Source organism: Herpailurus yagouaroundi, unplaced genomic scaffold, assembly GCF_014898765.1.
Source record: "Herpailurus yagouaroundi ecotype Mexico unplaced genomic scaffold, PumYag 140, whole genome shotgun sequence".
NCBI lineage: Eukaryota > Metazoa > Chordata > Mammalia > Carnivora > Felidae > Herpailurus > Herpailurus yagouaroundi.
Genome location: NW_024412395.1, coordinates 27,569,034 through 27,593,783, shown reverse-complemented (window position 1 = coordinate 27,593,783; position 24,750 = coordinate 27,569,034). Strand labels below are relative to the sequence as shown.

Below are 24,750 nucleotides of genomic sequence, written 5' to 3'. Positions count from 1 at the left end.
GAGAGCTGTCATGATGTACCCCACTTTGTTTTTTTCTCTCACGATATAAATAACAATAGCATTTTTATAAATAGGCGAAGTGGGTGGGAAGGGAAGTAAACGCAAGAGTCTACCTATATGCTATTGTGATGTCGCAGACTATAAAACATCGAACATAGGCAGGGTAATTGTTTGGTATACTGGAAGGAGGATAATAAAAGCATTTCCACCACTAAAGAAAATTAAATGTGGAAAAAAAGAAAAAAACCCAAGACCGATGGCAGTTTGAGTGTAGTGTATTTGTTTTTCGTTTTCCTAAATTAGTGTGCCAAGTTTTGTATTCTTTCTGTTTCCAATTTTGCTTTCGGTGAAGGTTTCTCGAATCTCAGCAATCCTACACATAAACATTTATCGTTATATCCATTAAGACTTAAGGTTTTAGATTTTCAACTATGAGGGAGAACTCAGCCAAAGATGCTTGAAAGATAAATACGTTTAATTAGGGGCAGAGGATGATCATTAAAGGAAGTCTGACTGCTGCAGAAGTCATTAACAATCTTAAATGAAATTTTTATTTTTATGATAGCCATTTACATGTATAATAAGAGCCAATGATTCTTGGGAGCAGTGTGACAGAAACAGAGTGTGGCGAGAACTCATGTAAGACATACTATTTAAATGAGCTGGTGTTAGCTATTCATATTTGTTAATGAACTAGATATGCAGGGCTATAAGAATGAATGTTCTGATGCTTTAAATTTTAATATCTAGAAATCAAGGGTAAGGACCAATTACTAGAATTTCCACCCTTAAAGGAATAATTAATAACGATATAACAAATGTACGGCTCCAAACTTCTTAAAAAAAAAAGTTTAATTTTAAAAAATTAAGATCAATAATTGAAAAACAGCCAAAACAGTCATGTCAAGCTGTAGTAGTTCAGGATCATGGCAGCTTTTTGTGCTGGTCATGGATCATAATTCTAAATGTTTTAATATACAATAATCCATATGAATGCATTACAGACCCTGTTATCACCTGTAGTTAATGGTGCCTGTGACACAAATGAACAGGCTGTTCTTTGCTCTTACCTTTATGGTAAATAAACTAGCATTCTGGAGTCACAATAATTAAATAAAATGTAAATCCCTAATCTCATTTGGCTATTTGGACCAAGAAAGTTACCCGGCTATTACCTGTCTAGTTCTAATGATTAGTGATGATTTATTGTTCTTTTTTTTTATTGTTCCAAAAGTGCTCTGATGTGGTGCCTTGATGTCTCATGAAAAGAAATTGGTCTTAAAAAGCTACTCATTGTTTATCCTGACTCTTAGATAACACATTTTTCTTCTGATAAAATATTTTTCTTATTTATTGTTCAAAACACACAATATAGACAATAATTCTAATTCTGGTGCTGTTTTATTTAGTAGTGTTTTATCCCTGGTGCCTGGCTGTCTACCATCGTACCTCAGCACATAGCTTTACTGTGAGATAAGCCCCCTGTCCTTTACTCTTTCTCGCAGGCTTTCTGTGGTTTGTCTGCAGGATGCAGGTTTTGAACTGAAGAGTGCAATGGAGTTCTTACTGTGCCTTTCCGGTTCCAGCACAATCCAAGTTTTGTGTTTAGAATTGTCCTTGACATTCTTTCGTCCCACAATGGGGTGGACACAGTGTGCTGGAAACCATGACATCATTATCATTGACACAGACTTAAATAAATCACCTGCATCTTGGCCTCTTTGTGCTTATTCAAGGATTCTTCATCTTAAGGAAGAAAGTGCTCTTTATTTTTACAAACCTTCATCCCAAGGGTGACTGGAAAATGCAAACTTTTACAAGTGTTTGAAAAACAAATATGCTGTGTGGTTTTAGACACAGTATGCTGAGTCAGAGTTGTCTTGGAAAATGTTTAAGGTCGGGTGTGAGGCAGAAGGATAGCCCGGATTGCCATGAATTCAGAGGAGGGATTCTTAACCGACCTATTATTGTGGCCTTCTGAATGTGGAGTCACATGAAACTTCATCAAGTAGGCATATATGTGGTATTTCAAAAACATACCTGAAAAGGATTAGTGTTTCATCATAATAAATTGAGCCTGATATTCCAAAAAGGCAAGGTTGATTCTCAGTAAGTTGAGGCAAAGTACATTCTAGGTAAGAGTGACACCATCTCAGTTGCATAATCTCTGGTAAAAGAAGGTTATAGCCAAAGTATTACCACAGAACGTGATACCCACAAGATGCCAACTACACATTTGTATAGCCGGCGTTTAATAATTTGGGAAGCAACCACCTACTGTAACTTCTCTTTACTTTTTCATAAGAAAATGACAATGAGGAAGGAAGTGCAGCAGAAATCTTGAACATTACCACTATTATGCAAAAAAAAAAAAAAAAAAAAAGAAAGAAATGCTGTTAACTGTTTTCCCCTCAGTGACTTGATCTCTCAGATGGAAAACTTATGATTGTTCTGACTCTTGGCTACCAGAAATCACATGAGATGAGCGAGGAAGAAACACACAAAAGCTATATTTATAGCCAGCACTGAACTTCTCAGAAATACCTTAATTTAATTCCTTCCAGAGACTGATAAAAATATCAGATGAGGGAGCCTCTCAACCGATCAATTATTACAATTGACAATACAATATGGCTGTATATTGAACTTCCAAATGTTTTATGCAAAACGTCCCTGCGAAAATATTCCTTAAATGAGAGAGAAGTCCAGGGCCAGAGACAAATGAAAGTGCTCCCACAGTTTAAACAAATACCATTCAAATCATCTGACTGTTATGGGTAGTAGCATTAAATAAGCATCTATTTATACATCTGTGTGTTTTACCTTAAAAGGCCCATGATTTTTTTTTAGTTCTGATAACATAAACAGAGAGGCTGCAGGATACAACTTGTAAAACATATATTTTAATTTTGCTGTAACATTTGCTAGAACCTGTTTTTCTACCAGATAATTATGACTAGAATGTGATAAGCAAAGAATGGTCAGGATAAATTTGGGAATTTGCAGAGTCCTATTTATAAAGTTTCTCTGGTTTTAAGTCAAATGACGATCAGAGAGATATTTATCCTGGATCGTGTTTGGTTCTCCTTAGCCTTGTTATTGTCAAAATACAATTTTTTAAAGTCCGGGTTTAATTTACTGACTTGGAGGATTTTTGACTGTCAGCTGTCCTTCTCCGCCCTCTCACATACTCCATAATTTGGGAGGCAGAACATTCTAGAGCTCTCCCAGTTTGCAAACTCTCCCCAATTCAAAATATTGCCATTGTGGAAAACAACCTTTTATCACCTATGCATCTTCAAGCTCCGTGTTAACATAGTTTCATCTTCATCACCACATTGAGCTCTTGCTGCCCCTATACGTTTTTCCTCAGAAGATGACTGCAATTCTATACGGTAGCCTAAATGATAAGGAAGAAAGATATTTATGGAACGGTAGGGAAAAGCTTAAGGAAGGTATGTTTTAGGAGTTTATATAAAACAGTGAAACAGGTGTTTTCAAGACCTCTGGGATGTGTGCTTTATAAACCGGGAATTTCAAGTTTTGATATGTAGAATTAGGTTTTAAAAAGATATGCCTGCACAGATTGGCCCCCATCATAGCTCCTCCAAGAGGGGAGAAAGCATGAGATTCTGACTGGCCACGAGTCCTCCTGAGTTACCAGAGGCCCAGCAACTAGCATGCTTCTCCCTAAGTACAAACCCTTCGTTGCTTTCGACTCGTATGGAAAAAATAATATCTTTCCCCCTGTTTGTCCCGAGAGCTGCCACCAGAAGAAAAGCCCTTCGTTTGCCCCAAAGAAGCACCTCTGTTTTTCACAGCTTGCAGTAATGCTTAAAGTAAATAAGTTCTTGTGCAGCTAGCACTATTGGATTCATTCAATTGCCTGAACAAAGCTATTGTTTAGAGGTTTACAACAAGCCTTTTCTCTGTTTCCTTTAAAAGAATCTTCCTTGTTCCTGTGGTTGGCATGCTTAGTATAGTAAGCCTTTCTACAGTGTTCAAATGCTAAAGATAATTTTCCCCCACAGAAGAAATGAAGGAAGACTATGACACTATGGGGCCGGAAGCCACGATCCAGACCGCAGTTAACAATGGTACAGGTAAGTTGTGTTTACCTCGCCAAGATCAAATTTGTCCTGTGTCATGTGGATTTAGTGAGTCAGGAAAAGAAACACTGGCCCCTCCATTTGGATCTCCATGACTTAACAATTAAGTCAGACATTACAAGTCTCTTATTTTGTTTCAAATCAGAGTTCTCTTTTTTATTTTATGTTATTTTATGTTATTTTATGTTATTCAGCAAATATATCTTTCATTCTTAAACCCCTGATTCACCTGTGAAAGTTGAGAAAACTGAACTGGATAAACATATTTTTTTCAAAGCATGAGTTGGGAAAATTTCTGGTAGTAATTTTTATTTTAAAAGGCTGCATAAATAATCTTAAAATTAGAATGTAATATGCCCCTTCTGGCCACCACTTGATCTCAGTCATCGAGAATTCAAATGATATGCTGTAATTTAGATTGTAAATGTTTTTTTCAGGAAGACAAACCAAATTTCCATGTACATTTCTCACAAAAATTGATCATCTGACTTCTATTCTCTCCTCACTGTTAATTCTCGGTACCTTCCACCTCCTCTCAATAATGTTTTCCAGGCAGAAGTTTTATAGAGAATTGACAATTTCACTTCTTTTTAATGAAGCTAAAACAAAATTACAGTAAGAAAGCAGTAAGCAGTCTTTTCTTTTACTCTGCTCCTGCTGTGGAATGGGACTTCAGGACAGTTGTGACATTCCATGTTCCTCCCCCAAAACTGAACAGCGTCTTGCCTTGCATTCTCACGTCACCAGTGCAAATGTACATTGACTCACTACGTTTATCTCTCTTTTCCTGGATAAGGCTAATTATTTTTGGTGTTATAAACAATCCTTCACACTGCCATTACAAATATGAACCTAGTGCCCAGTCGAAGGTTATCTTCCAAAACAAAACAAAACAAAACAAAAATCCCATAAGTATTTCCACTCAACTCACCAATGGGAAAAAAGTTACAGTTTTGTGAAGTTTTGAAATGTAAATAATTCAGACAATAGTCCTATCTCTCTTGTGTTGATACACATCATAATAAACTGCTCATGTTGTGCTTCTAGTTAGAATGTTCTTATTAATAACTTACAAGGCACTAATTCACTTTCTTCGGTATAAAATAAGAAAAATAATGAACAACTGTAATGTTTCTTATATTTCAGCATGTCAGTTTAAGGTACAAAAACGAGACTGTGCAACATGGGATTAGGAAAAAGGTATAGAATTAGGAAAGAGTAATCTTAGTGTTTAGGTATAACTCTGGCAATAACTAGCTAGATTGTGACCTTGAGCAAGTCAGTTACCCTCTTTGGAACCCCGTTTTCCCACCTGAGAAATGAATTCCCCACCTGAAGCACACTAGCTGCTTCTTGAGAATATTTCTAGTTTCAATGTTCTCTGTTGCAGGGTATATAAATCATCATATAAAATAGAGACAAGACATAACAAATTCATATAAAAACATAATAATAAAGAGATACCATAAATTAGATACTTTCTATAATGCCCCAACTCATGGTATCAAAAATGGCTTCATGATTTTTTTAAAGATAAATGTCAAATTTCAACTTCAAGCGTAAATAAACACTAACTTTTATCAACTTTATAGACATTTGAGTGACACAAATGTAAATTTATCCCACAAAGTGACTATTTACTAGCTGTTTTATACACTTGAAGTCTAAAGTGAGATTAATAAAAATGATTCCTGTTCAATAGAGTTAAAAATCAATTATGAATGTTCTTTTACCTGGCTTTAAGATCTCTTTTTCTGATGCTTACTTACTCTTCCTGAGAGTTCATATGTTTTCAGTCACTAAATAAATGAAAAAGTATTCACTGAGAATCTTCTATATATTCACGATTGGTGCGTGTGTGGTCAAAGATGGGCCAGGAAGTCTAAGACATGGTTATTATTTAATTTGGAAGATGAGACTAACACACAAGGAAAAAACAGAACAATAAGAAAAATATGTGATAAATGTGCAACAAATGGTAGGAACTATAATTATTTCAAATCATAAAAGTGGGGGGAATCTTACGGGATAAGTATTCAGAAAAAGCTCCATGACAGAGGGGAAATTTGAACTAAGTATATTTTCAGTGGTCATAGAGAAGTAAGGAAGGGCTTTCTAGCAGAAGAATATGTGAGCCAATAAAGGACACTGTGAAATCTATTCAGAGGATAGTGAGTAAATGGATTCACCTGAATCAGAGGGTCCTAGGAAGTGATTCATGGGAAGTGAAGCTGGACATTTAAGTTGAAGCCAGCTGGTGGAGAATGTAAAGCACCAGACCCAAGAGTTTGCGTCATGTTATACTACCATGATTTCTGTGGGGGAAAACCAGACTTAACGAGACCAACTGGAAGTCATTGTAGTTACTCAGGTGTGAAGTGATAAAAAGCTTGACCTAGGGTGGTGACAGTGGTGAAATTAGCAGCATGGTTTCTTAACAAACAGTTGAATCTCTGGGTGATGGATTCAAAATGGCCTCAAGATTACACATCTTCATGTTTAGAACATGGGAATACTTGATTAAAAGATAAAAAGAAGGAGGATCCCATTTTGAGAAGACCTTAAGTTAGTCTTTAGACGTAAGTATCTTCATAGAAGAGTTATATATGGATGTGAATATGAGCATGCTCATTGGAAATGAGGAATTGAAACACAGGAAGTCAGGGCTAGAGATAGAGATTTGAGAGTGATGCAAATATATTCCGATAGTATTTACCATCATGGGACTATGAAACTAACAATTGAGAGTGTATTTATTGAAACAGCTAGAAAGATGAGGCCAGGGTTGCTGGTGGGTAGGGAGAAAAATCAAATTCATTGAAAGAAAAAAGATTAAGATAGAGAAAAATTAAACAGCCAGAAGGCAAAGAAAGATTCAAAAAGTAGAGAATGGTCAATTCAATCAAAAGATTCAAATAATTACATTTGAAAGAATGCTGAACAAATACATTGGACTTGCTAATTATGAATTTCCTGGTGACCTTCAGTTTATAACTCTGCCCTTTTAGAGAGTAAATATGTATTTCTTCACAACCGTAAGTTACTGCTTCTTTTCCCCAGAATCTTTTTGATTGCTAAATACATGGGGAATTGAAGTAAGACATCTCTTCTGGTTGAAATTGCTTATTAATGGACCATCTCTTTGTCTCCACCTAAGTCCTACACGATCCAGCTATTGGCTGACCTTCTCTAGCCATCCCAATCTATAACGATATCTTCTTCCAGTGAATGCTCATAGAACAAAACACCTAAACTTGCCATAAATTCTGTAGTATGTTGTTAATTAATGTGCTGTCTTTTCCAAATTAGATTGCAAACTCCAAGAGCATGGATTGTTTCTTAGGCTACCACATTACCTATAAGAGAGCCTTAAAATTTTTTTAAACTTTACTTTTCAATTTTATTTTTTTAATTTTTCAAAATTTATTGTATCTATTTCTTAATGTACAAGGTTATATTAGTTTCAGGTGTACAATATAGTGATTCAACAATTCTATACATTATTCAATGCTCATCAAAATAAGTTCACTCTTAATCCTCATTTATTTTACCCAACCACCCACCCACCCACCTCCCCTCTGGTAACCACCAGTTTGTCCTCTGTATTTGGAATGCCTTAAAACTAACAGGCTCTCAATAAATATATTTTTAATGAATAAATATGGAATTAATTTGATAGCAGATAACCATTTTTCTTTTCTAATCAAAGCAGAATCAACAGATATTGGAATAGATCATTTTTTAATGTTTATTTATTGGGGGGGTGGGGAAGGGAGGGGCAGAAGGAGAGGAAGACAGAATCTCAAGCAGGCTCCGCACTGTCAGCACAGAGCCCAACACAGGGCTGGAACTCACAAACCATGAGACCATGACCCAAGTCAAAATCAAGAGTCGGCCACTCAACCAACTGAGTCACCCAGGCACCCCTGGAATAGATACATTCTAAACAGGTTAAGCAAAGTTTCTGATAAAAAGTGTTGTTATTAATGGGAATAAGCTCTGAAGGAAAGACAAAGATAATGTGTCTAGTACTTTTCTCCGAATATTCAACACACAAATTTCATTCCCAACTAAAAGCAAGGAAAACACCTCTGAATTTCCTTCTCAGTTCTACATATCTATTAAATAGCAGAAATTAATTAAGTTCATATAGATGGATAGAAAGTCCTTTAAAATCTAAAAGTATCTTCGTCCTGAGTTTAAAGCTGAGTTTAAAGCTGCAAGAAGCAATGGAAAGAGTTTAGTTGAATTCAATCACAGAACTCTAAAATTGAAAGCTATACTATAGAACAGTTTCTTAATTGTATTCTGATAGTTGAGGAAACCGTGAAAAGTGCCAAATAGCTAACTGATGGCAGATTCGGAAAAAAAATCTACATTACCTGACATACCTTTCACTTCAGAAGGTTTTTTCACCACTCTGAGGAGCTGTCCTGATAGAAAATATGGTATCATCTTTGACTCTTACATGCTTTATCTAATTAGTCATTGGTTACTATCATAAATATCATATATCACTTTTATTTCTCCCCATCGTTTTTTTTTCACTTCCCTGATTTAAATCCTCGTCTTTCCTTAGAACTATTATGACACCTTGTTAACAAGGCTCCATTTCAATTCCTAGTTTCTTTAATTCTTTCTTCACACTAACAAAGTTAGTAATAAGCTGTTTTCCTAATTCTGGGCAAGTGAATTTTCCTAATTCAGGGCAAGTGAATAATGGTAACTCATCTCCCACTCCACTTCGTACTCAACCTTGCATGGCTCTCCACTGCTTTCAGACTGAGTTGGCATTTGAGTCGAACTGATATCCTCTTGATCCAACACCATCTTGCTTTACTACTACTTCCTGGTATATGCTTCAATTCTGAAGGACTGCTTAGCATTTATACTTTTTTGCCTTTGCTTATGATTTTCCATCAACGTAGAAAGCCATTCATTCTTTTTAGTCTGACAGCATCATCTGCGTTCTTAAAAGCCACCTCTACCAGGAAGCCATCTTATAGTCTCCTACTCAAGATTAACTAGTCCTTCCTTTGAGGAGGAGGGCTTCTTTTAGAATGTATTAGTTTTTCTCTCATACTTAGTCACCTGCAGGTATGTTTCTTCCCACTAGATTAAAAGCTACTTGAGGACAGAAATGGTAATGGAGTTTTGGTCACTTTCTTGCTACAGATCCTAGAATGGTCTAGGTTACAAAGAGTTTTTTAAAAAATTGAGGGAGTGAATGAGAGACAAACAACACTTGGACTTCCCCTTCAGGTTTCCAGGTTGACATATTTCTGACACCTGACATGAAATAACCAACCAGACATTTTCATCTCTCATTATTCCAATCTCCCAAATGAGAAAGATTCAGTTACATTTGACTGGTGTCCAGCCTTCATGTCCTCCTCTATTTGCTCAGTCCACATTCATCCTATAACCCTTTTCTCATTGGTCAAACTTCCTTCTTAGAATCCTTAATTGCTTCTTAGTACCCAAAGGACAAAACCCACATTCTTCAGACCAGTATTGAGTGCCATCCATTTCATACCAACAGTGTTCTATTCTCATCAAACCAAATCTTTTGGTAATATCAACAGAGAATCACATTTATACCAACCTCTGAATCTCTGCCCATGCTATTCCTTGAGACCCTAATTTCTCGCTCCCTTTCCTCCAGTTATCCAAACTCTACCTACCCTTCTCTTCTTCAGGGCCAGTTCACATTCCATTTGCATAATGTGGTCATTCTTAAACACCCCAAACCACATCAATCTCTTCCTTCTCTGAAATTCCACAGCCCTCAAGTGGACACCAGTAATTCTAGCATGTTGGATTGTTCCCCTTTCTAATGTTTGCACCTATTTAGCCTAGTTAATTTTATGAAGACAAGAGAATTCTTGAGCTGTAAAATGGGGGTATATTATCACGCCATCTACCTCATAGGATTGTTGAGGTAACTAAATAAATAATGTATATATTAGCCTTAGTAAAGGCCCCCAAAATACTTGCTTTAAGAAAAGGACTAGTCCCTGTTTGCCTCAAAGTGCCCAGTACATCAGTGAACACATGGTACACGTTATGACTGGCATAATAAATGAGTGAATGAACAAATGAACGAACGAACGAATGAATGAATATTTGGTGGAGAAGAAATGGACTCTGAGAAAGGAAGTCACAATATGGGAAAACATTCCTTGTGGAGGGGATTAAGTCCAGTATCTTCAGATAGTGACACCAGGATTCAAGTCCTGAAATCAACTTGTTAAAGGCAAAGAAGAACAATGTACGGTGTCACTATTTTTTTTTTTTACAACCAAGTTAGATTAGCAGCACAGCAAAGTTGACTTATAACAACATGAAGCACCACAAACCCTGACTTATATTAACAGCTTTCTATATTGCATTTAATATTTCTACATTGGCTTTAATGTTTCAAAAATGAAAGAAAATTGTAGGCTTTAACACTAAGACAAAGAATGCCCTTTTGTAAAGAACCTTACATCTTCCATATTTTAATGAGATTCAAATTCAGAATAAAATTATTGTGTAGAATTTTCAAGAGTATGTGGGGGAAAAACCCACTATTTTCAAAGAAGATTAGAGAAACGGAAAAACTTAGGAGCATTATAAAGCCTACGTGCTAGTAGTAACAAGGATGTATCTTAGGTGCTTGGTGATCATTAGCATTAACGCAGTTCCACGTGCATAGCAAGACCCAAATAGGCCCCTGATGTTTTCCTCTTTGAATGTGTGTAAGTTATATTTATTCAGACAATCTAGTACTCTAGTTGTAAAGGGCTATTAATAATCACCTGTGCCTTTTCTTCCTTTGCTGGGAAAAGAAAAGCACCTTACCACTTTCCATCTAGAAACTGGGTAAGGCCAATTTAGGTATCCATTCTTTTTTAAATTTTTTTTTTCAACGTTTTATTTATTTTTGGGACAGAGAGAGACAGAGCATGAACGGGGGAGGGGCAGAGGAGAGAGGGAGACACAGAATCGGAAACAGGCTCCAGGCTCTGAGGCATCAGCCCAGAGCCTGACGCGGGGCTCGAACTCCCGGACCGCGAGATCGTGACCTGGCTGAAGTCGGACGCTCAACCGACTGCGCCACCCAGGCGCCCCTAGGTATCCATTCTTAATCTTACATAACACAATAAAATTACTGTCCAAGAACTAACTTGTTGACTCTAACTGTAGTCATTAAACATGCTTCCAATCTTTTAAGGATAATATAGGAATGCTTTTACCCATGAAAGGTAAATGTTGGTCTGGGATGCTCCAGATTAGTTTACGGTCAGATAAACATTTGAATTTTGTCTTTACCGATTACTACTTACATGAACTTGAGTGGAAAGAATTCATTTCTACATCAGTAAAGTGGAAACAATGATTCCCTATGTACAAAGTCTCACTGTAGGAACTAAATGGTATATTATTTTTGAAGTACCTAGTGCACTGCCTAATATATACTAGATGCTTACCCTGATTTGCTTATTTTGCCAGTTGGTTTGTATCTCCAGATAAGCTTTAAACCATTTTTATTCCCTAAGAAATAAATGGATGCTGAACCTCCCAATAACACTGGCTCCTCACTAACTTCTTCTCTAGAAAACTAAATTGCAATATTTAACAGATTTGTAATGGAAGGACTAACCAGTCAATTTTGAGAGCCTCTGCCCATTAAATTCCTTTGACAGCTTAGAAAACCAAGCAGACAAGCTGTAGGAAAGATGTCTTTTCACTGCTCCAACAATGCATTTGAGGTCAAAATATGAAGCTTAAGAAGGAATTGCTTAGTCTTCTATCTCATTTCGTCTTTATCTAGCATCCTTTCTTAAATGTAGAAGAGGATGTACAGTGTTTGTGTATAATGATGAAATCCGTCAAAGACTTTTCTTGATCACTGACTAGCATCAGGAATTACATGTTGTTCTTCTTCCTGTCCTGAATGACAAACAAATAAACAAGTAATAAAATGTTTGTCACTTGTTAACCACTAAGATACCTACATTTATTCTTTTCCGTCAGGGTATTTGTTGTGTGCAGAATTTGAACTCAGGTTTGAGAAAGAAACTATAAGTAAATAGAAGACATAGTTTGTGTTCTTAAGAAATGCCAAATCCTGGGGCGCCTGGCTGGCTCAGTCAGTACAACATGCAGCTCTTGATCTTGGGGTTGTAAGCTGGAGCCCCACGTTGGGTGTAGAGATTACTTAGAAATAAAATCTTTTAAAAAAATCATAATGACATGAAAGCAAAATTTACAAATAAATAATTAATAGCCTTATTAGCTATTCAGATCAATAGTCACTTAGGGTGACCCTACGAAGTTTAAGACATTTTGTTACACATCATGAAAAATACAATGAATAGTCACTGTCATTAAGGACTTACCTTCAACTGGGTGAATAAAACAGTGGTAGATGAATAGGAAATGTGTGTAAACTGCTTAGCACAATGTTAGACATAATAAATGTTCAGTCATTGCTAGCCGTCATTATTATTGTTATTAATATTATAACAATATGCGGATTAAGCTGTTTTATTTGAAATGCAACAAGCTGTGTAGGTTCAAGTGAAAGGTGTTAAATATTGCAGAGGGTTTTTGACAGTGTAGGGTCAAATATTGGAGACATGAGGATAGAGAGCCTTAGAAGACCATAAAATTCAGAGAACATTTTCGTCAGGAGAAAGGCTTGTTAAACATGGCTCTGTGCAGAAGAGAAGCATGGAGAAAGTTGAAAATGTAAAAGGAGACTGGGTGAAGGATGGAGTAAGTTATCAGTAGTTATGAGGAAGTAGCATTAGAGAATAGCCTTAGCTGTGGGCAGAGGCACATCTTTTTTAGCAGTAAGTTCAAAAGAAAAATGGAGAATGATTATAGAGATTCTGGTCGAATTTAAGGGTAGTTCAGAGAATTCACGTCATATGGGTTGCGTGCACTGTTTGAGGTAAGTAGGAAAAGAGATGATCAATTGACAGTAAGGAAAGGGAGTGGGGTTGGAATCTTGAAGAATGGAAATTTAGAGTAATTGCAGTGGACAGTGTATGGAGGTTCAATTCCCATCATAAAAGAATATCCCATTTGGATAACATGGACTGAAACAAGTCTGTATGATTATTTATGTTTCTTTAGACATTTTTGATACTCTAGGCAAGAACAGGGCTGGATTTTCGCTTGCCAAGGCAAGAGTGACACAAAAATAAAGGACAGGGATGGAAATGATTTCAAGCTCCAAGGTGAACTGAGGCAAGTAAAAGAAGACCGGGTGAAATGGACAGGAATACTGGTCATCACAAGGAAGGACCTGCATCCAGGGAGTGAGGAACTGAATGATGGGGAAGGGCAGAAGGTTGAAATCAGTGAACAGAAGTTTCAAGTTCTGGTTTGTAGGGATAGAATCGTCCTGGGATGAGCTCCACACCAAAGTGTGACCATCCCTGTTGTTAAAGAACCTCAAAGCCCTGCGAAGCCAGGATCCCCCTGGACTATTTGTTGAGCCATGAAGTTTCCCAGAATGATAGTAATGGCAGCCTGGTGTAAATACAACCAAGGGACAAGTATCATCTTACTTAAGCTATGCAAGTAGCATCCTAAACCATGATGGCAAAAATGGATTTAGAGCTTCAGAAAATTGCAGTTACAAACTGGAGGTTTTTTGAGGGTAGAGGTTAAGTTTGCTCTGCTCCAAATTCCCTCTAAATGGGCACAGTGTTCATACAACTGATGGTTGACAGACAGGTTGTTTGTTGAATTAATGAATAAATGAGCAAAACCAACAAACGGACAGAAAATTAATAACAGGAACATTGGTTAGAATTGGCCATGTGAATTGAGGAGTGTGTTGACCCATCCTCTTTGCTCTGTGAGCTTTGACAGAGGACAGAAGGAGCGGCTGTGCTGGAAAGGTCTGTGAGGGATGGGGTATTACTATGACAGGACGACACAGTTTCATGTAATCTGAAGAAGTGCAACGCATGTAGGAGGGTATCATTAAGCATGTGGGGGGATAAACAAGTAATATGTGGAATGGAAAAGCAAAATGAACCATGAGTAAAGGATTGGTCTTTTTTTTTTTTTTCTCTAGTCCTAAGTCAAACTTGAGACATTCTTTATTTACAATCAAGTTATTCCATACTGAGTGCCTTTAGAAACACGATTAAACATAAGGACTATCTAAAGTAGGAAAACAAAATCCTTAAATATTAAATGGAAATTGTAAGTAAGCATCTTGACTAGAGAATTTGAAGAATTATTATGATGTTTTCTCTTTACCCTAATAGACTTGGATGTGGATTGCCCAGTGGGGTGGGGGAGGGCGGGGTAGGGAATGAAACAAGTGTATAGGATTCAGAAGTGCAGGAACATGAAGGAAAAAAGTTTAAAATGTCATCTTTTATTTATATTGAAGTCAGCATTCACCATGGCTTTCCCCCATACTAATTTTATGGTGTTATAATGTTGTCATTTAGAACTATTTATAATGCCGGCAATGTTGTCAGCATCTAGGACCTCTTCAAATCATGTCAAATCAGTTAGGCATAATGAAGAACTGAAAAGATGGGTTTTTCTCTCTCACTCATTCTCTCTTTCTCTCATACTGAGTCACTATGATACAGTGGAAAGAGTAATGGGTTACGAGTCAGGATACATGAATGCTCCATCAAGCTCTTCCAGAAATTATTTGTCTAACTTTCTATGAATCATAAGCCTCATCTATACCTTAGTTGTATCATCTGTTAAAGGAGGAAATTAGACTAGAAATTTTGGACTCCACCCCACCATACCCTTTCTTCTGATGAATTTTTGCTGGGAAGCATCAACAAAGAAAACAAAGCACCGGCTGAGCTAGTTGGCATGGGAAGGAGGTGGTCCTGCCTCATGGTATTATACCCAGGGCCCTACATTTGGAAGGGCTTTGACTTTGGTTTAATGTTCTGCTGTTGTCATTGTGCACTGGGCCCCACAAATTATGTAGTGTAATTAGTCCTGCATATAGCTCACAAAATGCATTAGGATAATAGCAGAGTATAAGCCAGAATGGGAAGGGGTGGGATCAGGGATTCACCACCACTGAGAAATGCCAGCTATGTCCAGGTTTACCAGATTCTTCTGAGTTCTGAGGGGTCTCCAGAACAGTGAAAGACTCTAGACCTAGATTGAAAATCTCGCCTAAGCAAGAAACACCACGTGTCAAGGTATAACTCCCCTAAAATGGTGATATTAATGATAAGGTTAGGAGGCTGGCAAATGGTTTGGCCTCTTTAAATACAAATTCTGTGCATCACATCATTCTCATAGAAGAAAGTGGGAAAAAGAGTACGAAATTTTCTGTACCATTATTATCCTCTAGGTTTAATAACTTCCAATTTCCTCATATTATTTTTACATGGAGTGTAAATTAAATCCTTGAACTTTTAAAATATTTTTTAATATTTTTAAAAATGTATTTAAATAATCTCTAGACCCAACACAGGACTTGAACTCATAACCCCGAGATCAAGAGTCGCATGCTCCAACAACTGGGCCAGCCAAGTGCCCCTAAATTAAAAACTTTAAATAGCGATCTTTCTTATGTGGGGAACAGAAGCCACACAAGTTTGATCATAAGTTATTTCTCAGCAAGAGTTGAGTGGATGTGTAGTGTTACTCAGTTGTGCAAGATCAGTTTATGAGATCATTCAATTGACACCTAAATACTCAAAGGAGGGAACCATACTATTATAAAGCATGTCGTTTTCTTGTTGTTTATAATATCTGTCACACTCTTATGTGTTGGAGGAGTTTTGTCATCAGGTATGTCATGTAAATCCTCATTTGAAGATTTTTAGTTCACTCCGTACAATAAGTTTTTAAAAATAAACTAGAGAGGGGCACCGGGATGGCTCCGTCAGTTGAGCGTCCAACTTCAGCTCAGGTCATGATCTCACAACTCGTGGGTTCGAGCCCCGCATCGGGCTCTGGGCTGACAGCTCAGAGCCTGGAGCCTGCTTCGGATTCTGTGTCTCCCTCTCTCTCTGCCCCTGCCCCACTCGCTCTCTGTCTTTCTCTCTCTCTCTCAAAATTGTAAATAAACATTAAAAATAAATTAATAAAAAAATAAAAAATAAGTAAATACACTAGAGAAAAAGAGAGGTTTCGAGGACAGAAAAACAGATGTAGCACTTGGTTAGACAGGAGGGCCATGTTCAGACTGTAATCAGTGTATACCTCCTGGCTGATGAATGCTGTGGTTTTATTAGCTTTGTTTGCAATTAGCAGCAGCTATCTCCACTTCACAGCAAGGGTTCCCACAAGAAATAACTGATAGTCCAAGCTTCTTGAGTGACTCCTTCATTCATTCCACAAACATTTAATAAGCACTGTTTTCCTTGTGAAGTTGTCAATGGTTTCTAGTCACCTCCAAAATCTTAATCTGTGTATATGTTGCCTTCATCAGAAAGCTATGTTGCTTTGAGTTTTTAATTGAAAAGAATATAGATGAACCTCTTTAGGCCTAGCCAGTGAATAAAAAAGCAAATTGATAGGGCAATTAATTAATTGAAAGTATGGAATTCTGAAACTTCAAGGATACCCCAGAAAGCATATACCAGCTCATTTCACAGATGAAGATACTGAGATTAAAAATCACAAGTTGCTGAGCCAAAATGGGTTGCCCAGGGACCGTGAACCTGGTCCAATCGTTCAGTTATTGAGCATTAGCTGTGTGCCAGCCAGGCAATGTACCAGGCACTCGTGGTACAAAGTTGAACAAAATGCAATCTGCCCGCAGGTCAACGAAGGGTTACAATGTAATGTGATAGGTCAGTGATTGAGATATGAAGATAATGTTTAGTAAGTGCAGAAAGAGGTTATGAACTCAGGTAGAGATCCTCAGGAAGGCCACATGATATGGGACTAATGCTGAGCTACTTCCCAAAGCCATGTTACTGAATACCTTCTTTACCTGGGTGATGCAGATAATTGAATTCCCAGGGCAATGATTCTTAAACTGGGAGTGCATCAGAACCCCCTGAAGGGCTTGTCAAAACACAGACTGCTGATTCTGTTTTGAACAAGCTCCCAGGTAATGCCGATGCTGCTGGCCTGGAGACCACATTGTGAAAACCAGTGTCCTAGAACACCCTCAGTTGTTGTGTGTCTCTACAAAAAGCATATAAAAAGAGCGCGGATTTGCTGGGCAAGACACCTTACTTTACAAACCCCTCTAACATATCATAACAGAGTCTAAGAATCTTTTCAGTAATATACCAAGTCCAAAATTTTAGATTACACAGTAATGTGAAAAGTCAATACACTTGAACTTACTTGAGATTTTTTTTTTTTTTCCTTTAAAGTCATGGATTCTGGGGCGCCTGGGTGGCGCAGTCGGTTAAGCGTCCGACTTCAGCCAGGTCACGATCTCGCGGTCCGGGAGTTCGAGCCCCGCGTCAGGCTCTGGGCTGATGGCTCAGAGCCTGGAGCCTGTTTCCGATTCTGTGTCTCCCTCTCTCTCTGCCCCTCCCCCGTTCATGCTCTGTCTCTCTCTGTCCCAAAAAGTTCTTACACTTGGGGAGCTCCCATTGAGGCGCGGAGAGATGGACCCAGGCGCTGTGCTAATTCCCAGGAAGAAAAGAAAGCTTCGTCGCTCTTAAGGAGCCTTCTCTGTCTCTGCGCTCACCTCTGTAGCAGTCAAGGCTCTGTGGGGCTGCCTGCCGTGTAGCAGTGTGATGAGAAAAAGATCGTCCTCTTCCCTCACAGCTGTTTTTAGATATCTGGTGCCAATATGTATTTTGGAAGCCTTCTACAGAAAGGCACGCATGCATTTTTAATGGTCAAATGCTTATGTTCATTAATTAGTCAACTTTAAACAAGGTAGCCATGAGAATTTATATACCTCAACGAATGCGGAGTATGAGCTTCTTTAAAAATTCAATAGAGAAGACTAAATTTAAAATAATTTTCCATGTTTTCTTATCCTCTAAAATGTTAGTAAAGAGACTGTTTTTCTAAGAGATGATGAACACAGTTACCTAGATTTGTGATTGTTTCTTCAGGTCCCTTTACCTTGACATATGAAGTGAGTAAATATCAGATTATATGATATGTACATAATTTCTACATTTTGCTGAGAAGTACACACACACACACACACACACACACACACACAATCCTCTGTTACATGTTTATGTGTTTATATGTGTGTATATTGCAGAACCACAAGCATTTCATGTACATATCTCTAAATATGAGAATCACAGAAGCAGGAAAGCAATTATCAATCAACACCATTGGATCCTCATCCCAAAGCCCACTCTCTGGCATTAGTAGGGACTCAATAAACAGTTATTAAACAATGGGATGGATGAATGATTCTACTCAGTTTCTTACATGTATTTACTTCAGCTTTTCTCGACCCTCCAAGACGTTTTCTTTTCCAAAAGAATTACTTATTCATTTTATGTTCATTAAAATGGCTTAGCATACGGGGCGCCTGGGTGGCTCAGTCGGTTGAGCGTCCGACTTCAGCTCAGGTCATGATCTCACGGTTCGTGAGTTCGAGCCCCGCGTCAGGCTCTGGGCTGATGGCTCAGAGCCTGGAGCCTGCTTCTGATTCTGTGTCTCCCTCTCTCTCTGCCCCTCCCCCATTCATGCTCTGTCTCTCTGTCTCAAAAATAAATAAATATTTTTAAAAAATGGCTTAGCATAATATTCAAACATATTTCTTCAGTTTTTTAATGAAAATTGAAAACATGTGGGGTACTAGATCAGTTATAATAGAGTACATGAACACATGCTCATTACAAATAAAGAAAATAAATGGCAAAAGGATGGAAGTAAAGAGGGAAACAGTAAAAGAGAAGGAATAAGTATTTATGATTTAACTATTTTTAAACACTAAGCAAACCTCGCTTTTAAGTATCTTTGAGAAAGTGTCCTAAAAACTCGATTATGGGAGGTGACTGATTTGAAGACCAATATATCTCTTTTATTTAGAGTTCTGTCAACATCACTTGATTTTTTAAGGAATAATTTTAAAAGTCAATCCATATTTATATTTATCATTATCTAAAAATATCAATATCTAAGATAGACATAAAAGTATTTATGCAAGTATCATTAATAAGCAATATTAGTGGGGCACCTGGGTGACTCAGTCGGTTAAGCATCCTACTCTTGATTTTGGCTCAGGTCATGATCCCAGGGTCATGGGATCGAGCCCAGTGTCAGACTCTGCTCTAAGTGTGGAGCTTGCTTGGGATTCTCTCTCTCTCTCTCTCTCTCTCTCTCTCTCTCTCTCTCTCTCTCTCCCCCTGTCCCTCTCCCCCACTCGCACATTCTCTCTCTCCCTCTAAAATAAATAAAATGAAAAATATGTTCTTAAAAGCAACATTTGTAAGGGTGAACAACATACTGACAAGAAATGTGAGGCTTTTCTGACTTGAAGTGACCTAGAAATTCATCCTAACAATACTAAAATACACGTGGTGATGAAGAAACACTTTTAATTAATGCATTGTTTTGGTTTTTGGTTTTTTTTGGATAGAGAAAAGTTTACCTGACCTTAGGGGAGGTTGAAATATTTGCAAGACATTAGGATAAATTTTAGGACTAAATGCAAAATCTCTGGAGAAGGTATGGGAAGAAATCACTTGAGGTTTCTTGTGAATTTTTGTTATGGTTTGATCATAAATATCATGCAAATATCCTTTGTCAGTGTGTTTTGGCAGTTCTTCCAAGGAGACCAAGGAGTAAAGAGGATTACAGAAAGAAAAAAAAAAAAAGGAAAAGGAAGCTGATTTTACAATAGAAAATGCAGTGGGGAATTCTGTAACTTTCTAGTGAATTTTCTACCTCATTCCTATGTCCACTATACAGTATTACAAAATCTTTGTAAAAACCAAAAATGTAAACTTCTGTATACAACCAAAACTTTATCCTTCTCAACAAGTTTGAAAGTAACCAAAAATTAATCCCATTGTTTGTTCAAATATAACAAGTGGGGTGATTTTGGATCTTAGAGACTGAAACACACATAGTCTAAAGTAGAAAGGGGAGTTTTTCAACTCACAGAATCTAAAGAGGATTGACAACAGAGCCACTGGAAGGACACAGGTGCAGCTTGGCCTCAGGAGCAAATATAGCTAGAAACGTACTATCAGGACTTGCCATCTTGTCTTTGCTTTTCTTTGTATACCTGCTTCAGTCTCTTTCTTCATAAATCTTCTTACCTTACAATGAGATATATCGATTCCTTTGTTCTACATCTTATAGCGGCAGTTACTTGAGGGAAATAAATTATCTTGATTCTCTCTTTGGAACAAAGTCCTAAAATCATAAGGAAATGATTTACTGACTCAGTTGGATCCATTGGCTACCCCTGAACCAATCAACAGTTTGGCCTGGAGAATGGAGAACTAAAATAAGTTCATTTTAGGTGCAGATTAAGCCATTGTAGCTAGGGGAGCAGAATCATGCACTAACATGGCAGCTCCCTTGGGTACCGTAAAGTTTGACAGTAGAGAATATGGGGAGCCGATGCCAGGCAAAGGAAAATGTTGTGGTACTGAGCGGGAAAACCATATGTTACAAGTACCCATAGCAACTCCAAGGGAAAACCACATTATACCTGTGTTGGTTAGACCTAGACTAGTTCATGGAAGTCTAGAATCTAGACCACTTAAGTGACTCTAGATACATGACATATATAGGTAATAGCATACCTATACCGCATGAAGAAAATCTTGATGGAGCACATAGATTTAAATGATTGAGTGCTATCTTCTTCATTAAATTCTTTCTGAATACTCAACTGAACCCTTTTGAATTCTTGTAAATATTTATGGCCATCACTAAACAGTTTATTCCATAATTGTTCTACAATTGCCTGAATAGCAGGTCTGAATTCCTAGCTCAACTGTGGGTATCTTATCTTATGCTTCCTTTTATTAGAAGACTTTTACACCAAGACTAATGTTAAGCACGTAATTTATTCCACATTCATTCCATAAATGATTCTTGAGAGCCTACTAATTTCTAGGCAATATGCTCAAAGCTCAGGATACAAAGATGATCAAAGATGATCCTTAAAGAGAGAATATGATTTGATGTCTTTGTCCCAATCACATGTGACATTGAAACCTAGCATACCCAAATTTGATCTAACAAGTGAATTGCCTCTCCAAACACTAGTAGTGCTTCTAGATGCAGTTTAGTTTGCCTATCCAGAAAAATCTGAATTTTCCTCCTGTTTAAGCCAAAAGGCTATTAATGCAAATCCGATTGCATTTGCATTTGGTTACATTTCTGATGGAAACATTCATATGCAAATGAAAATTCATGAAAAGATAGCCAGATAATTCCAATAGTTGCTGAAATATCAAGATAAAATTAGGATGTTAAAATGTCCATCCATCCATGTTTACTAGGCTTCACTAACGATTGTCAAGTAGGACAGTGTTCTTGAAAAGCTTAAGTAAGTCATGCCTTAAACATTTGACAACATTCTAATAGGTCTGCGTTTAGAAAGGAGCTGCTATATTATTTCCTACTGCCACAGTGCTGAAGAAGAAGTCAGTCCCTGGTCAAATCAGTCAAGTTGCTCAAAAGTGGTTCATCTTTGATCCACCATTTTGTCCCCCTTATCTTTTCTTGCCCTTACAAACAAAAGGTGATTTTTGATAGATGTAAAGTCACTTCGATGATCCAAAACAACGAACAAAGAATTTGTGCAAGTTGTCGTTTCTTCGTACCCTCTAGAGACTTAATGGTGCAAGTTGAATGACATTCACTACCAATAAATACCATTTAGAAAGCATCTGTGGTATCACGAGTATACCCATGGAAAATTGATCTGAATCTATGTTCATATTCTTTTCAAAGATTTAAGACTTGGGGGTACTTGGCTGGTTGAGTCAGTAGAGCATGCAACTCTTGATCTTGCGCTTGTGAGGTCAAGTCTCATGTTGGGTGTACAGATTACTTACAAATAACATCTTAAGAAATAAATATATACATATTTAAGATTCTAAGAAAAGATTTAAACAACTTTTGAGATATAAAATCATAATCTACTATTACACATTCCAAACCTGTATTTGAAGGAAATATAGGTGTTGGAATCAGACTGTTGCTCTTGGTCAACTTGTTAGAACCTGGAGTGCAAAAGAGGTCATACTATTCAGGATTGTTAGCACTTAGTTTAATAGTTTACAAAGTGTGGTGCTCTCCAGTTTTCTTTTATTTGGTACAAGGTTTTAGTTCATAGTTTCAAGTGTTTTTAGAATTCTGGTGTTCTCTGCTTTGGTGACTGTCACCTATCATCCATCAAATTGGAAAGCTTGAACCCAAGGAAAGATCTTAGCCTCTCCCTCCTTAGTACACCCAATCCTTCCCCCAAGCCTAGTGTTTTTATTTCTTAAGTATCTCTCAAGTCTAGCCACTTCTCATAGTCTCCATCACCAATTCCTTAACTTTTATCTTTGCCTGTTTTATGACAAGACTCCAAATTGGTTTCCCAGAATCCACTTTTCTCTTTCTGAAATCCCCACCGTACTACGTAGCTAGAGTTGTCATTTAAATATGCAGATGGGGGGGAGGAGGAACCTGGGTGGCTTTGTCGGTTATGCCTCTGACTTCAGCTTAGGTCACGATCTTCTGGTTCTGTGAGTTTGAGCCCCACATCAGGCTCTCTGCTGTCAGTGCAGAACCTGCTTCAGATCCTCTGTGCCTTCTCGCTCTTTCTCTCTCTCTCTCTCTCTCAAAAATAAATAAAAAAACATAAAAAAATAAAAATGCAGATAAGGGGTGCCTCGGTGGCTCAGTTGGTTAGCCTCCAACTTGGGCTCAGTTCATGATCTTACAGTGTGTGACTTCAAGCCCCTCATCTGGCTCTGCACTGTCAGCATGGATCCCCGCTTAGGATTCTCTCTCTCTCTCTGTCCCTCTCTGCCCCTCCCCTGTTCGTGCACGCTCCCTCTCTCAAAAGAAATAAATAAATGTTTTTTTTAAAAAAAAATGAAAAAAATAAAAATGCAGATAATTCACAATTTCATCCAATCATCTCCTTGCTTAATACCCTTCAGGGGCTTCCTGTTTCTCTTAGAATACAACTCAAATCCTTAACAGGGCTACCACACACCACATGTTCTGGTTCCTGCCTGCTTCTCTACCCTCACATCATATTGCTTCCCTTTCGCTGTCTGCACTCAGCACTGTCTTTTTAGATAGTGATACGCAGCATGCTCTTTCCAGCCTCCTTGTATGTGCTGCTCTTCCCCAGCTTCTAAAGTTAGTTGACTTCATGCTTTCTCAATTAAAGTTTTCCTGATCTTCTAGACTCCATCAGGTTCCACCCCACCCCTTTCATAGGACCACACAACTTCCTTGAGGAATATACATGTGAGTTTGTAACATTGTTTTTATTTTTGAGAAAATGTCAGTTATACTGATCGTTCTCATGTCTTCCTGCAGGATGAAAATGAATCTGTTTTTTGCTTATCAAATCAAGCCCTTCCCACTTTCTGTTCTTTGCATCTATAATCCACAAGTTTGTAACAGTGAAGGCAACAATAAAAATGAAATAAAAATAAACATTGAGTAGCTCAAACATCATCCTGCCACAAACTGTCAGAGATAATTAGTATGGCAAATACTTTAATATCTTATATGGCAGAGAAGGTGAGGTGGGGAATATAGGGTGAACGAAGCTTAACTGCTCTCAGAAACTATGAAAGTGGGGCTCCACCCCCTAATTATACTAGCAAATGACTTTCATCCACCTACTTAGGGTGGATACTACCATACCAGCCACACTGGCTTATGCATAAAACTTTTTATTTAGGGTATTTAAGCCACAATTTATTGCAGAAACATATCTAGAAGTTTCAAATATACAAAGTTTTGTGACACAGTTGCTACAATTGATTTACAACTATTATCCAATTCATGGGAATGGAGTCATAATTACAAAAGTTACGAGTCTTCAAAATCACACAGCAGAATAGCTGTTTCTTTTGCTTTTATTAAGCATCTCTGTTCATTTTATTTTACTTCTGATTGTGAGCTTCATTTTATTTTCAGGCAGCTTTAAAAAATACTGATAAGGAAAGATAAAGTGCCACATCCCATGACTCTTTAACAAAGTCCCATTATTATCTCTCTAGGAATATCTGTCCTTTCACATCTGTGTCAGACTGTGTAGTCCTGGCCACCTGTGATGTTCAGAGAGTGGAAGGTTAAAAGCTTATATTTAGCAACAGGATGTATCTGTGGTTAAGCACTTTAAGTTTAGTGGACAATAAAAAATTAAATATACCTTTCTCAAAAGAAGAGGAAGTTTTATATAGACTGTTATAGTAGCTTTGAATTCATATTATCTCTCATGTTATGGGTCTTAGAATGTAGTTCTGTTTTCTTTTTTTTTTTAATTTTCCCTAAAAAAATTTGAAAAATGTCTTTCATTCTGTGTGAATTATGCAGACTAGTATTCCAGGAAGGAGAAAAAAAAAAAAATGTCCATTTTACTTTAAAAAAAAAGTGTCTTTTTTTTTTTTTTTTTTTTTTGCATGTATTATTCGATCAATAACCGGTCACCTGCAACACTTCTCACAAATAAATTAGGTGTGTGTGGTCTTTTTTGCAAGTCAACGTTTCGTAGTAACCGTGATGT

At 37.4% G+C, this 24,750-nt stretch overlaps 1 protein-coding gene across 2 annotated transcripts in view; it reads left to right on the top strand.

Moving 5' to 3' along the window:
* ZEB2 (zinc finger E-box binding homeobox 2) overlaps nt 1-24,750 on the top strand; it is a 131,583-nt gene that overhangs the window by 87,196 nt on the left and 19,637 nt on the right. For both annotated transcript variants that reach the window (XM_040474988.1, XM_040474989.1), the window contains exon 3: nt 4,032-4,103. In XM_040474988.1, coding sequence (XP_040330922.1) covers nt 4,032-4,103 — 72 coding nt within the window. The remainder of the gene's footprint in view (nt 1-4,031; nt 4,104-24,750) is intronic.